At 42.6% G+C, this 15,434-nt stretch overlaps 1 protein-coding gene and 1 pseudogene across 2 annotated transcripts in view; both read left to right on the forward strand.

The window, feature by feature from the left end:
- The first annotated feature begins 4,317 nt into the window (after positions 1–4,317).
- LOC124489141 lies at positions 4,318–8,247 on the forward strand (annotated as a pseudogene).
- A 3,548-nt stretch (positions 8,248–11,795) lies between these two features.
- adck1 (aarF domain containing kinase 1) overlaps positions 11,796–15,434 on the forward strand; it is a 63,726-nt gene continuing 60,087 nt past the window's right edge. The window contains exons 1-3 of one of the 2 annotated variants that reach the window (XM_047015431.1): positions 11,796–12,270; positions 13,056–13,195; positions 13,459–13,542. In XM_047015431.1, the coding sequence (XP_046871387.1) occupies positions 13,064–13,195; positions 13,459–13,542 (216 nt within the window). In that variant the 5' untranslated portion in view covers positions 11,796–12,270; positions 13,056–13,063. The remainder of the gene's footprint in view (positions 12,271–13,055; positions 13,196–13,458; positions 13,543–15,434) is intronic. The other variant, XM_047015440.1, reaches the window with a different exon arrangement.

Below are 15,434 nucleotides of genomic sequence, written 5' to 3' on the forward strand. Positions count from 1 at the left end.
CACAATGTCAACCTTGAGGCTACAACATGTTCCATGCTCCATGTCTTCATGTAGGCCTCCACCCTCACCAACAAGGTCTGAGGCCCTTGTCAGGCTGACACTGCAGCACCCCTCACAAGCAGGTCAAAAGTATGGACGCCTACTCACAAAGACCCCAGGCTAAAGGTTTCATGATTACACCCTCTCATTTCTGCACAGACATGGGTACTTTACTATTGCAAATACTTCTTGCTGTACACAAAGGATCAATTTATCTTATCAATATAATTTTGCTACCTAATCTCTATCTATTCATCGGCAACCTTAACACCTGACAACACTTTTGTGAATGAAGTGCTAAGTGGACAGACAGTGCCCCTAAACATTTTATTTATAAAGACTATTTTTGTAATAAAAAAGAAAAAGTTCCTCACCTGGATTTCATCTGTAATCATACTTCAGTCTTTTGTTTGCTTTTGGTCAAACCATAAACGGATTGAGTCTTAGCAATGCAAAACACATTTTGCCAGATGTAAATGTTAGAATGATGTTCTTCTCATCACCAAGCATTACTATGGCAACCAGCTTTATGATGTCATTACTGCACTCATGTTCAGGGATGTCATAGTTCTTGCCTCTAGCTAGCTCAAAATATCCTGTATTGTATTGATCCTACAATACTGCAATACAATACTATCAGTGGATTATACATACCACTTGGTCCTTTTCTAATATGTATACAAACCAAGTGCATTGTTTTGTAATATCATGCTTCATCCGCAACAAATAAACAGGTACCTGTAGTTTGTCCAGCCTTGTGTGCCAAGTGTTTGTTGAGCATTGCACACAATTCAAGTGGGAGCCGGAAATGCTAGTGTTAAAAACGTTAGCAGGGTCATTGTGGAGATACACCGGACTCACTCTCTGAACTTGTCATTTCACATCCCATCACTCCCTTACTTCATGGTCTACCTGCTTGATGAAAGGGGAAGATTATTATGTGTGTGTGTGTGAGAGAGAATCATTCTGAAACCACAGAATAATCAAGAAAGAAGTAAAAACTCACTACTGCAGCCAATCTTTGCAAGGAAGAGGTTTTAACTGTAGGCTAATTGTAATCTGAGAGTATATCCATGCAATGTAGCCTAATGTGTTACGGGCTACAACCTGCTGAGGAGACTGCCTGAATCAAGATGCTGCTCCGCAAAACCTTCATTCACAATCCTACTCAATTCCCTAAAGCAATTAGGATAAATGCTATAATGTTTCTGGTGCATATTTGACTTGTGTTTGGGTGGGTGGTGAGACATTTAACACTTAGCCTACAGCGTAATGGTACTGCTGATGTTTTGGAAGGTTTGGGAAAAGTAATCACGAAAAGAGATTTAAAGTTGAAAGCGAGAGACTCAGCGGAGGAGGGACATTTGGTATTTGTCTACCTGAAGGAGGACAAAGAGTGAGGCTCCCACTCTGAAGATACATAGCCTACATGGGTTTTAGTCAGCAAAAAATATGGCTTGTTTTTCTCCACAGAGACAGAGAAAGCATTCAGTGGAATAAAACGTGGTGAGTAGAGTTACAATTCATCAAATACAGACTGCAATTGTTCATAACCTACTTGTCCCAACATCAGTACGTTGAGAGAAAATTCTACTACTGCAGTTATTGCAATTCTTGTTACTGTTCTCGCATAAACTTGGGCCTACTTTTTCTGTCACCTCAGACCTTACTCCGTTCTCTCAAAGAGTATTGAGAGGAGAAGGAAAGTAATTTTCTTCATCTTCATGGCTTCATGATATGATAAAGCAGGCAAGGAGTGAGCGTCTTTTGAATGAAAGCGCACAAGGTCTTTACTCGAAATAAACAGGGGTTCACAAAACAAAGGTCAGACGCCACACGGCCATTAACATGAAACAAGAATAAGACTCCACAACAAAGTCGGAAACATCTCGGCTTAAATAGCCGTCCTAATTAGTCCCAACTCAAAACAGGTGCGTCTTAGAATTCCGGTGACGCAGACCGGCGCACCGTCGCCGTGCGCTCCGCGACACGTGAACTATGCAGTATTTCAGTAAAAATAGAAGGAAACAGTGAAGGGGAGGAAACAACAATGGCTTCTGGTAAGTAGTCTTCATGTCCGTGTTTCAGTACAAAAACATGGTTTCTGGGGGAGTCAGGTGGTAAGTGGTCAGGGGCTAGTAATCTGAAGGTTGCCATTTTGATTCATGCCGTGCCAAATTACGTTGTGTCCTTGGCAGGGGCGGTTCTATACGGGGGCCTACAGGGACCAGTGCCCCTGTAAATGTCCCTGCCCCCCCCCCCCCGTGGCCCCCCTGAGCTGACTGGAAAAAATAAATAAAATCAGTACATTGTTTTTCTTCTTCGAGTAGGCCTAGTCATCATGAAACAAGGAATGGACATTGCAGCATTTTATGCCCCAGTAAATGAAAAAGTGAGAGAAACATATCAAGGTATTGAGAGAGCTGAGGAGCTGTAAGAGGGAGAGCCAGAGCCATTTGTATGATTTTGATGTAAAGCTAAATTAAAATATTAAATGTTTAAATATAATTTGTTTCAGTTTTTTTATGAGCTCCTCTGATTAAACACTGCCCCCCCCCCCCCCCTTGTCTAGAATTGCCACTGGTCCTTGGGCAAGGCACTTCACCCTACTTGCCTCAGAGGAATGTCCTTGTACTCACTGTAAGTCGCTCTGGATAAGAGCGTCTGCTGAATAAATGTACTGTAAATGTAAATGTTTGTTCATCAACAGGGAAGTGTAATGTTTGAAAGTTTTCATTGCACCATCTCAGGTGTGCCATCTGATAGTGTGAACTCTGTACTTCTGTACTGTACTCTGCACTGTTCTCGCCTAAACTTGGGTCTACTTTCTCTTTTACTTCAGACACCGTCACCTTTCCTTAGTCATCTGCTTGGCTAGACTGTGCGGTGTGGATATATGTAAGTTAAAAGTTGATTGAAAATGTTATTAAATGTTAGCCAGATTAACCAATCAATAGCCTAAAAACGTCAATAATACAATATAGACACGGTAAAAGATGTTTGCTCTTACCTAGCCTATAATTGAAGATTTTGTATTTAACCTATTCCAAGTACACAAGTAGGTCAGCTTGGCACCACCTTAACATGGCTTCTATTGGCAAGTTTTTTTTAAAGTATATATTTATAGACCTTACTCCGTTCTCTCCAGGAGTAAAAAGAGGAGAAGGAAACTAAGTTGAGGAGCAACAACAATGGCTTCAGGTGAGCAGTCTTCATTTAAATGTTTCAGTACGAAAATATGTTAATTAACAGTGAATTCACTGTCTCGCTCTTTTTCTCTCTGTTTTCTCGTTTCTCTCTTTTTCTGCCCCTTTTCTCTTTCTCCCTCTTTGTCTCTTCCCACATCGGAGAAATGTAAGAATGTAAAGTTTTATACTGAATAATACTGGTGCTTAACATTTTTTGTCAGTAGATAAGAGAGCCCCCCTAAACAAACTCTAAGCTTCTCTTATTACCCTGGGGGATGGGTGAGCATTTGTTACTGACTAAGACTACAAGATGTTGGGGGTTTGTTTGTTTCAAAGACATACTTGACAAGGGCTAGATGGAGACGCGAGGTCTGGTGACCACTTGCTTGACACCTAGCCTTGTGAAGCTCCAGAGTTTTTACGGCATCAGGACCGGAAATTCTGCTGTTGTGTTTTAATCAGGGTTGATGTCATAAAGACGCACACACATACGCACGCGCCCGAGATCTACGCAGGGAGACATGTAGAGATCTATGTAGGGGCGGTGCCGACAGCATGAAGTTGTGTGACAGTTACATGCCTGTGTATGAACCAATGACTCTTTAGTGCAGTGTTCCTAAAATAAGCTGGCATAACATGCTAGCAGACAAACTTTGTATTGCGATCAGATTTTGTCTCCTTGCCGGCAAGCATTAAACTATTGTACTTTCTTTGAATCCAACGACTCTGTGCATTACTTGATAAATACATTATCCTAACATCCCACCCCTCTCTCTGTCAGGTGACTCCCTCCATCTCTCAGAGCTGAGAATTGTGCTGCTGGGGGGGAGATGTGCAGGGAAGAGTTCATCAGGAAACACCATCCTGGGCAGAGAGGAGTTTGACCTGAGGACAGCTGCTCAGTGTGTGAAGAGACAGGGAGAAGTCGCAGGGAGGCAGGTCAATGTGGTCGACACTCCAGGATGGTGGAGGAATTTCCCTGTAGAGAGCACTACTGAGCTGGTTAAACAGGAGATAGTACACAGTGTGTCTCTGTGTCCTCCAGGACCACACACTATCCTCCTGGTTATAGACTTGAGTAAGTCATTCAGAGAGGAACACAGAAGATCAGTAGAGGAACACCTGCAGCTTCTCAGTGAGAGAGTCTGGAGTCACACTATAGTGCTGTTCACTCGTGGGGACTGTCTGGGAGACACAACCATTGAGCAGTACATGGAGACAGAAGGGAAGGTCCTCCAGTGGCTTGTTGAGAAATGTGGGAACAGGTATCATGTCCTCAACAATAAGAACAGGGGTGATGACACTCAGGTCACTGAGCTGTTGGACAAGGTGGAGGAGATGGTGGCAGGAAACAGAGGAGGTCACTATGAGATGGACAGAGAGATCCTGGAGAAGATGGAGGAGAGGCGGAGGGCAGAGGAAGAGAGAGCACAACAGAGGCTGATGAAGGTGCAGGAACAGAGAGAGACTCTCAGATCACTAACGGGTGAGTTAATATCAGTGTCCACCCAGAGTCATGGAGTTATTAAGCTATGTGATACAGTATGCTGGATATTTTGAGACGGTTGATAGTATGAGAAAACATCAGTTTATTTATTGTTGATAATAATGTGCATATAGCATGTATACTTTGTAAATTGTAGATTGAAGCACATTTATGAATAGAGAACATTTCTGCAACTCACAATATTACAATAGCACACACATGCTTCACTTAACACAAACTTTACACTCAGATCACTGGGAACATCACAAAGAAAATGCAGTCTCTCTTTTGCCCTCAACTTCCTGTGTCCTGTTTCTCTATCTCACTTCATCTCTCATTTATCTATCGTTTCCTCCCTCCCTTTCTCTCTCCCCCTCTGACAGGTGACTCCCTCCATCTCTCAGAGATGAGGATTGTGCTGCTGGGGGGGAGACTTGTAGGGAAAAGTTCATCAGGAAACACCATCCTGGGCAGAGAGGAGTTTGACCTGAGGACAGCTACTCAGTGTGTGAAGAGACAGGGAGAAGTAGCAGGGAGGCAGGTCACTGTGGTCGACACTCCAGGATGGTGGAGGAATTTCCCTGTAGAGAGTACTACTGAGCTGGTTAAACAGGAGATAGTACACAGTGTGTCTCTGTGTCCTCCAGGACCACACACTGTTCTCCTGGTTATAGAGTTGAGTGTCTGATTCAGAGAGGAAGAGAGAAGATCCGTAGAGGGACACCTGCAGCTTCTCAGTGAGAGAGTCTGGAGTCACACTATAGTGCTGTTCACTCGTGGGGACTGTCTGGGAGACACAACCATTGAGCAGCACATTGAGACCGAAGGGAAGGTCCTCCAGTGGCTTGTTGAGAAATGTGGGAACAGGTATCATGTCCTCAACAATAAGAACAGGGCTGATGACACTCAGGTCACTGAGCTGTTAGACAAGGTGGAGGAGATGGTGGCAGCAAACAGAGGACGTCACTATGAGATGGACAGCCAGATCTTGGCCAAACTAAAGGTGTGGAGAAGAGCAAAAGAAACGCAGGCGAAACAGAGGGAGGCTAAGGTGAAGAAGCAGAGAGAGATCCACAGAACATTCATCAGTAAGTTATTTCTGTAACCCATGCAACATGTTTGTCTATAAATGATGAGACAGTGTGCAGTGTCATTAAGACCTGAAGTCATGGAGGGTGTGAAAGTATTTCACTATGCCTGCAATGATTTGTCCTACAACCTGGTACAAAAAGCAATGGTCTTAAACCCTTGTCATCAGGGCCCTCCGGCTGACATGTTTTAGTTGTTTCCCTCTACCAACAAACCTGATTCAAATGATTGGGTGGTTATCAGTATCTGCAGAATCATCTGAATCGGGTGTGTTGGAAGACTGAAACATCTCAAACATGCAGGGCAGTGAGACCAGAAGACCAGGGTTGAAGTCTGCTGACATAAAGTATACAGTTGCCCTTATAGTCCCCAAATGACAAGTAGTTTGTGACCCAACCCTGATGCACTGTCAATATATGTGATGTATCCCATCAAGTGTTAATGTAATAACACCGTGAAGTATTGAATTTGGTTATAGAGTAATACGATAATATTATATAAAGCTACACAATAGCATTTATACATCGTAAGGAATATTTTGGTGAATGTACTCTTTCTGAAAATTCCTATCTGTCTCAACTCAATTCCTCTCTCTCTATCTCTGACAGGTGACTCCCTCCATCTCTCAGAGATGAGGATTGTGCTGCTGGGGGGGAGATATGCAGGGAAGAGTTCATCAGGAAACACCATCCTGGGCAGAGAGGAGTTTGACCTGAGGACAGCTGGTCAGTGTGTGAAGAGACAGGGAGAAGTAGCAGGGAGGCAGGTCACTGTGGTCGACACTCCAGGATGGTGGAAGTATTTCCTTGTAGAGTGGACTTCTAACCCGGTTAAACAGGAGATAGTACACAGTGTGTCTCTGTGTCCTACAGGACCACACACTATCCTCTTGGTTATAGACTTGGATTACTCATTCAAAGAGGAAGAAGCCAGTTCTGTAGAAGGACACCTGCAGCTTCTCAGTGAGAGAGTCTGGAGTCACACTATAGTGCTGTTCACTCATGGGGACTGTCTGGGAGACACAACCATTGAGCAGCACATTGAGACAGAAGGGAAGGTCCTCCAGTGGCTTGTTGAGAAATGTGGGAACAGGTATCATGTCCTCAACAATAAGAACAGGGCTGATAACACTCAGGTCACTGAGCTGCTGGACAAGGTGGAGGAGATGGTGGCAGCAAACAGTGGAGATGTGTTTTACCCTGAGGTGGATGTCAAAAAAGAAATTAACTGGAGTTTTGAAGAGTATCAGACATCACCACTGCCTGTGACAAAAGTCAACAGCATAAACCTCCCTCCATTCTGTGAGTATCTTGCTATTTACACTCACTGCTGCTCTGCTACTTAACTACCGGTAATTGTAAATAGAACCATTTCAACACCCATTATTTTAATATTCCATATGTTACATTTTCATTTTAAATAAATACATATATATTGCATTTATTTAACACTTTTATTCAAAGCAACATACAACATACTCCAACAGACATCTCACAAGATATTGTAACATTCACAAAGAGTCAGTGGTCTTGGGACGTGTACAATATAGACTCTTTCAGACAAACGGAGGTTGACGCATACATGAATTTGATGTTGAACGTAACAAAAGAACATAAGTCGTTGTGTGTCCTGGTCTTCTCTTCAGTGAGCCGTGCTTTGCCTTTAACACTTGAACATGTTACAAGAGAGACAATGTCTTTCGTTTCATAAACGATACTTGGTTGCGAAAGACCGGCCCTCACCCATGGTGTAGCTCCTCTCTGGGGATGTTACACTTCATCATACTTGAGCCTGTTTGGTTATTTGTATGTTGTTGTGCAGTGAGTGGAGACAGCAGAGCTGAGACAGACTGGGATTCTGGTTGGATACCTGAGGCTGGATCTGAGGCTGGATCACTGCAGAGACCTGAGAGTAAGATGCCTGTCTGCCTGTCTGCCTGTCTGCCTGTCTGTCTAGATGCTTTACCTGCCTGTGTCTGTCTGTTTTTAGGTTTGCCTGTCTGTCCCTCAGTCAGTTTAATGTTCCATAGATGTGGTCCCTGAGTAGGAATCTAACCAGCCCAGTAGCTGGTCTGACCTGCTGTGTTTCTCTACAGAGTGGGGAGGTGGTAGACCTAGTGTCCTGTCTCTGAGGAGCTCTGGCTATGCCTCCCAGATGTCCAGACCTTCTGGCTCTGCAGAGCTTCTGCAGCTGCGTTGTGCAAGACAGTCGTTTGTGGAACGAGTGTCCAAGCCTGTCCTGGATAGTCTGCTGGATGGACTTCTGCAGGAGAGGGTGATCAACGATGTTGAGAGAGATGAAGTGAAGGTGGAGACACGGAGGGCACAGAGGGCACGGGCCACCATCGACATGGTCCTGAGGAAAGGAGATGAGTCATGTTCTATTATGAGATGCCTCCTGTCTGATATGGACCCCTACTTATATTCAAAACTTGGCTTTAAATAATGCTGAATAGGATTCAATCATAGCGATTCTGTAACAAAATGCTTGTCCAATGTTTCAGTCTATAAACTGAATAAATGTTAAAGCCAAATGTTTAAGATGCTTCATAAAAATATTGTTTTTAATATGTATTATATAATTTCAATATCATTGTATTATAGTAACGGATGGAAGCGGGTGATCTAGTGCCCCTGTGACAACAAGCTTGGACCCCCTTGTGGTTCTCCTAAATGTAGAGTCTGAAATTAGTAATTTCATAATACATTTTTCCAATCATCTTCTTTTTGTACATCCTTAAAACATAATGAATGGAATCCAAACTCTTAACCCCAAAAATGATGTGTTTCACAAATATAAGTCCCATTTTCCAGTTGCTAGAATATATGGATCAAATGTTGAGGACTTGTTGAGGGGCACGAACTACATCAGTTCAGACTAATTCAGACCCACCAGTGCAGTAGAGCTAGCATTATTCACAGAGCCACTTCAAAACTGTGCGAAATAGATGTTTCAATCCTTTTTTTACACTATAGCTGGTGAATGCATTTTAGGGCCACAATATCAGATGAGAGATTAGCAATACAGGTGTTGTGGCAGACGGCAGGGAGAAGTGAGGGGAGGTGAGGGGTGGTTGAGGGCAGGTATCTGGTTGGATCCACCCCCGGGCCATGTAGGGACTTCCTGCTTCAACGAGACACGCTGTGTTTTGTTGCGAGGTTAATTGATTGTGGGATGCTTATAAAAGGGTGTTTGTGACCAATTAAAGAGTCTTATGCATGGAAATTGGACTGTGTGTGCGCCGAGGTTTTATTAAGGTTTATGTTGTGGAAACCCCACACCCCTTAACCTGCTACAATGTATTAAGGTTTGAGTGAACGAGGGCAAAGGCCTTGAATTTTGACGATTTTGTTGATCTTTTAGCAAGAAATAAAAAGACCTCGCTGGCGATGTTGCCATCAACATGTTGACTTCTATCTCCAGTCCCTCTCTGATGATGTCAGAGATGAGCTTCAGACCCTCTGGAACCTTGTAGATGCTCTGGATGAGGAACAGAGGAATTGGTTTTGTTTTTCCTTCACTTCCTTTCTTGTGTCTCTGCACAACGTATGTGCTGACTGTCAACAATAAGCAGAAGTGAAATAACTATTGCTATAGTTAAATAATTGTTAACTAATTGAACTATTAACTGTGTTTTCTATGATGAAAACTAAACTATGATGAAAAATCTAATGTTCTCTCACCATTTGTCTGAGTCTGCCACATAGCATCTGTCAAGCCTAAGTTGGATGGATGTATGGAAGGAAGAATGGATGGATGGACAGAGATGTAGATGGTCTTACCAATATAGTGGAGTGCTGCTTTGCCAGGAACGTTTCCAAAACTTCATAGCAAATATAGAGATGTTGACAAGAAAAACACATTTACATTTATTCATTTAGCAGATGCTTTTATCCAAAGCTACTTCCAAGAGAGAGCTTTACAAAGTGCATAGGTCACTGATAATAACAACAACATAGCCCCAAAACATTGCGGGTAGACAAAACATGAAGCACACATTGTGAACAACCAAAATAAGTGCCAAAGGGAAGAACCATAAGAGCATTTAGTTAAACAAGTTACAATTAAACAACATGAATTGCTATAAGTGCAAGTGTACCTGTGGAAAAGCAAGTAACAGTAAAATAAAATATTTCACAGCGAGTACAACAATTTAAATCAGTTACCACTAACCAACAAGAGCAACAAGCCTCTAAGCAAGAGTCATTGTGATCCTTGAGGAAACTAACATCGGGTCCAGCAAACCATTCCTAAGTACCGTTGTACTCCCGGAACAAATGCGTCTTGAGCCTTTTCTTGAAGGTGGAGAGACAGTCAGTGTCTCTGATGGAGGTTGGGAGTTGATTCCACCACTGGGGGGCCAGACAGGAGAAGAGCTTGTGTTGGGACCGGGCGGTCTTGAGCGGTGGGACCACACGTAGCATCTCTGGAGGAGAGAATCACTCACTGAATTGATCTTCCCAAGGTCTTCAATTTTTTTTCAGTAATCTTGGATGTTTTTCCTTGTCTTCTTTGAAAATGTAAATTGCTAATAAGTGCCAATATGTGGGCAACTGTGAAGCCCTCTGTGCTAATACTTACAAAACTTTGACTCAACCAGCAAAGTTCACCCCCAGGGAGCAGACCACATGGTCCTGGAAAAGAAGAGTTTACCTCATATTTAATGGGTGGATAAAATACTGTCTATCTTAAATGGTGAGAAAAGCCACTAGTGGTCACAACTTTAACTATACTGTTCTGCTTTGGTGGGTCACAATTCACAACAGGTGGAGGACAATTCTCAGTTTATGGAACCAACCCACAGTTAATCATCCACAAAGTTGATGGGTTGCATGTTTATGAGAGGCCATATAATCATAGGTAACATATTTTATAAGGTGTAGGATTGTAGAGCTTTGCATGGCAGTCATTGTACCCTGGTACCCTGTATGCCACGTTGAAGTATCTACCATAACTGATAACCAAAAGGAAAGCATTGTGATCTGAAAGTCATATTTAAAACTATAAATTATCTAAATACATCCAACCATCTCTAGTCTCAGAAATCCAAGGAATTAAATATGTCATTTATCATCCAAGTTGATGCTGGATGGGGTCTGTCTTCTGTGAGGTTTCATGCTCCTTCTCACTTCTGCTGATATGAGACATACTGTTTCATTTATTTTGACTGATTATCCAGTGGGTCCACAACATACAATAATGTTATTTTCTTTCTGCTTCTATCTGTTTGCTTTCTGCGAACACCGACTTCTTTCTTGATTGATCAGTCTGGTTTTAGGGTGTGCCCTCCTCCACGTTGTGATTGGTTCCTGACAGGTCCTTGGTAGGGCTTGTTTCACTGTCAAGACCCGGCTGACTTGTAGTTTGTAGCTCCTTGGCTTCCTCTGAAGACTACAGTCCAAGAATAACATGCAGATATATTAATCATTAATTTAATAAATTCATAGGTCAGAGCATTTTCTCTGAAGTGAACCTTTTAACAAATTCTAAAAAGACATGAGTAGATGGATGTCTACAAGTAGTCTTAGACAACATTATTAAAAACAGGCAAGGTTTACTTAAATCCAGGGCAGTTTGTTTGGTAAATGTAATGCCATTCACTGTCTCCGGTTCCAACAACAGCTGCAGTAGAATGACGTCATACCATCATCCAATATTAAACAAATTATATAATTAAGTGGTTAATAGTGATGATATTTTGGCCTTACAGCATGAACAATTATGACCCAGGCAAAACATGTCAGGGTGGAGTCCCCCTGAGTGGGGCGAGGGCTGAGCCTGGGACTCTAAAACACTGCAACAGCAGTGGGGATTGTAGACAGGCTTTGATTTCTAAGTATTCATTTACATATCCAAAACTGTATACTGGCCTTAATTTGCTGTGTGCATTGTAACAACTCATATCCTTGAAGGTTGGTTGAGGGGCAGTTCTATGGGCGTATGTGATGCCCTTGTGACATGCTTGCGTGTAAAAAGGGCTATACAAATACATTTGATTTGATTTGATCCTTATCTATTACTGTATGTCATTTGCAGGGTTCATTGATTATTTATTTAATTATTTCTTTATCTTTGATTTGATGTGACAAGGTTCCTCTAATTCATTGATGCCAAAAACCCACACCAGAGTTGCTTTCTATAGTTGTCTACTATAGGCCCATGATGTCATACCGATAAATCTTACCATCCCTAGTATTTTAACAATGCTGACTCAAAATATGTTAACCATATTTGTATTATTTGTTTAGGATTAGTTACGAATTCAACAACAAATTGGTTTGATGTGTCAAATTTTGCAATAAAGCGTATTTAAGTCTGTGAATTTTGTTTATGTGGATCAAAGACTACTATACCCAGAATGCTAAGCGCAGGGCTTTTTCGGAAACACAAAAAGGACACCGAGTTGAGAGGTCGAAAAGAGAAGCCGGCGAGTAAATGACAGCGTGTGGACTTTCACACATTATTAAGGTAATTTTCATATTGTCAATTCTCACAAACAATGGATTTTTAGCTGATGTTTTTCACTGACTATGTATCATGCTCAGGAGACATTTAATCGGATTTAATATCTGATTGTTGCAGTGTTGTTCTTGCTAGTACAAAACCAAATAGTTCAAGCCAACCACCCTACTGTAGCTAGCTCTAGCCAATCACCGTTCTGAATGTTACAAAACCTATTACATAATATTGGCAATTCATGACACCTTACCAACAGTTACCCAAAAGTATCCTGTTATACAACCGCTTTTTTAGACCATTCAAATGGATACATGGTCAGTGTTATCCGAACGTAGTTATTTGCTATACCAGCTACATTAATTTGATTCTTCCGGTCACATGACCAAAATATGTGGGGTCACGTCAAGTACATCATAGACATGTGTATGAAGTACATGACAGCATTTACCACAGTTTGAGTATTATCACTGTTCACTGTGAATACATGGAAATCGAGTTGAACGTTGTTGGGTAATGAGGAGTGATTTACCTGAACACGACGAATAACAAAGCTTTCATTGTTAAATTGTACTGAGTGTACATCAGCTTTGGCGTAAATTGGGTTTGTGCTTGTGCGTGTGTGTAGAGATGGTGGGAACTGGGGCAAGGCAGAATAAGGAGTATGGAAGATTAAGGATTTGTATTATGTGAATGTGAATTTTGTGTAGATGCTACTACAGTTTAGTTTGTGGCACTTGGGTTATACCTGACCGCAGCAATGGTATTAAACATGTGTGGGGTTCCTCACCCTCTAGTGCCTCCCATGGCTGGAAGGTTGCTGAGATTGTCGACTGTTGGTACGGCACTGTTCACCTCCTCAGGATTCTACCTTTACAACAGACCAGTGGACATCAATGACATCAGCCTTGTCCGCTTCGGGAGGGCTGCGGCCACCGTGAGTATACTTGATCTCCTGTGACAAATCAATCAAAACAATTTGGTTTCCATACCAAGCACACTAGTTCTTTACACTAGTTTACACCTAGGTTTACTCTACCCTAAAGTCATAGGTCTAGCCTTTATTAGTGACGTTCACCCCTTACCATAGTTTTGGAAAGAGAAATATGTTACAACACATGGTAGTAGACGCACTAGATAAAAAGAAGAAAAAAAAGTACCGCTTGTGATTTTGATCAATGCTCATTTTGTCTCTTGTAGACGGCGATCATCAGCTATGACTACTTCACGTCTCTGAGGCATGTGGAGCATGGCACAGAGGAATACTGGGCACTCAAGTCCAAGGTAAGAATGTGGGGAGGGGGGATGGGTGGCTTCAAACAGAGTTAAGCTTAAAAAAAAAAAAAAAAAAAAAAAACGTTGTATATCGTTCTCCCTCCCCCCCCCCGGAAAGACATGGAGCTCCCGACCTCCTCCGCTTTGCCACGTTGATCCAATTTCTAAAGCTCTTTGGAAAGATGAGCTGCGGCTGGCTCTGATTTGGATCAGTTGAAACGACCCTGGCTAGAGCATGTAAAGGTGTCTCTGCGTTGAAAGGAAGGCGTGTGTGTGTCAGTGTCTGAGGCGAATTGAACGTTAGTGTGTCGGAGGGGAGTGATGACGACGAGCCCTTAAAAGGGGGGGGGGGAGAAAGTGGCGGGGTAAATAAGTTAGTTCTGCCATTCCAGATACCCTCACCCCCGCTGGACAACACTAGGCAGAGTTCTATGCTTGCTTACTCTCTCGACACTTCACTTTCCTCTCTGTCTCGCTTTCTCTATTTTCCAGAAAATGACTCGCTCTTTTTTTCTAACTGCTTTTTGTTTTCTCCTACAATGAGGTATTTTACTCACTGCATGGCAGGCTTTTTTTTGGTGACTGCTGATTGCGGTGTGTATACCAAACATGTCTACATGCACACAGACAGACAGTCAAATGTAATCTGTCTTCAATGTAGTGCATTAGCTGCACTGCAGTAAGTGAATCTTCAACATGCACATTTTAGGGTGGAAAGCACTGTAAATGCCCTCTTAACATCCACATTTTAGCTCCAGTTTGTTTTTTTAAAGGCCAACCACCAGCCCTAAGAGGTGCACTCTGAAGAACTGCAATCTCAAAGGTCAAAGTCTTTCACCTGCTCTGATGAAAATGCTACGCTGAGGTGGGGATCAAAGGGGGTGCACAGAAGGATGGAGGGGGCGTAGGGGCGGTGGGGCGTTTGCTAGAGAGGGGCCGATGAACCCTGAAGAGCGTGGTTCAACATGGCTACCCAAGCTGGAGCGTGTGTGTCACATTGTTGTCACAAACACACACACACGCACAAGCACGCACGTGACCCCTTGGGACTCTCTGGTCAAGCCTGACTACACACTCTGATTAGAATGAATGCATGTCTGTGATTTAATACAGAGAGGAGGTGCACCACTTAATTATGAGGAAGTCACAGAGGTGAGACAGAGACCTCCAGGCTCTGGGCTTGTTTTGAGATCATTACTTCATCAGTTTCTCTGCCTAGTCACTTTAGCTTCCTTACTGTGAACTCAGTCGATTGAGGTAGGACAGATTATCCTTGGATAATTTGTCATCCGAGGGCATTGAAGATGGAACAAAATCCTTGTTAGATTTTGTTGTGTGTTTTTTGATCAGATGGAACTTCTGTCAACAACACTTTTGTCCGTAATTGGTCTGCCTTTGCAGTAGATTTGACTTACGGAGGTTGTACCATGGTAAGCTTTTTGTTTTGAATTTGCAGTTCTTTGGTCCTATAAAGCTCTGTTATTGCAGTATCAACTCCATTTCTCATCACTTTGCTCCAATCAGCTGTTGGTCTGTCTTCCATTTAAACCACACCTATATATTCCTCGAGAGTCAAACTGATTTTGTTTGTGCTGTTCGTTCGAGTGAACTTGGTTCCGTGTGTAATTTTGTTTGCTGTCGGCTAATTTGGTGAAATGTAAAATAAAAATCATTTTTGCATCGACACCTTGTTTCATTCGTTGTTGTGCTGCGGCGCGCACACCCTTGCACCCCCCAAACACGCTACAAACACATCTTATTTGTTTGGCCCTTTTCTTTCTCTCCATAAGAGACCGACTCGTCAGACAGAGGCAACCCAAAGAGGGGGTTGTAACAGTAGAATCCAGCACGTAAAAAGCTGTGATTCGAGTTGAGTTTTGAAGGACGAGAAGCTGTTGCGA

Source organism: Hypomesus transpacificus, chromosome 3, assembly GCF_021917145.1.
Source record: "Hypomesus transpacificus isolate Combined female chromosome 3, fHypTra1, whole genome shotgun sequence".
NCBI lineage: Eukaryota > Metazoa > Chordata > Actinopteri > Osmeriformes > Osmeridae > Hypomesus > Hypomesus transpacificus.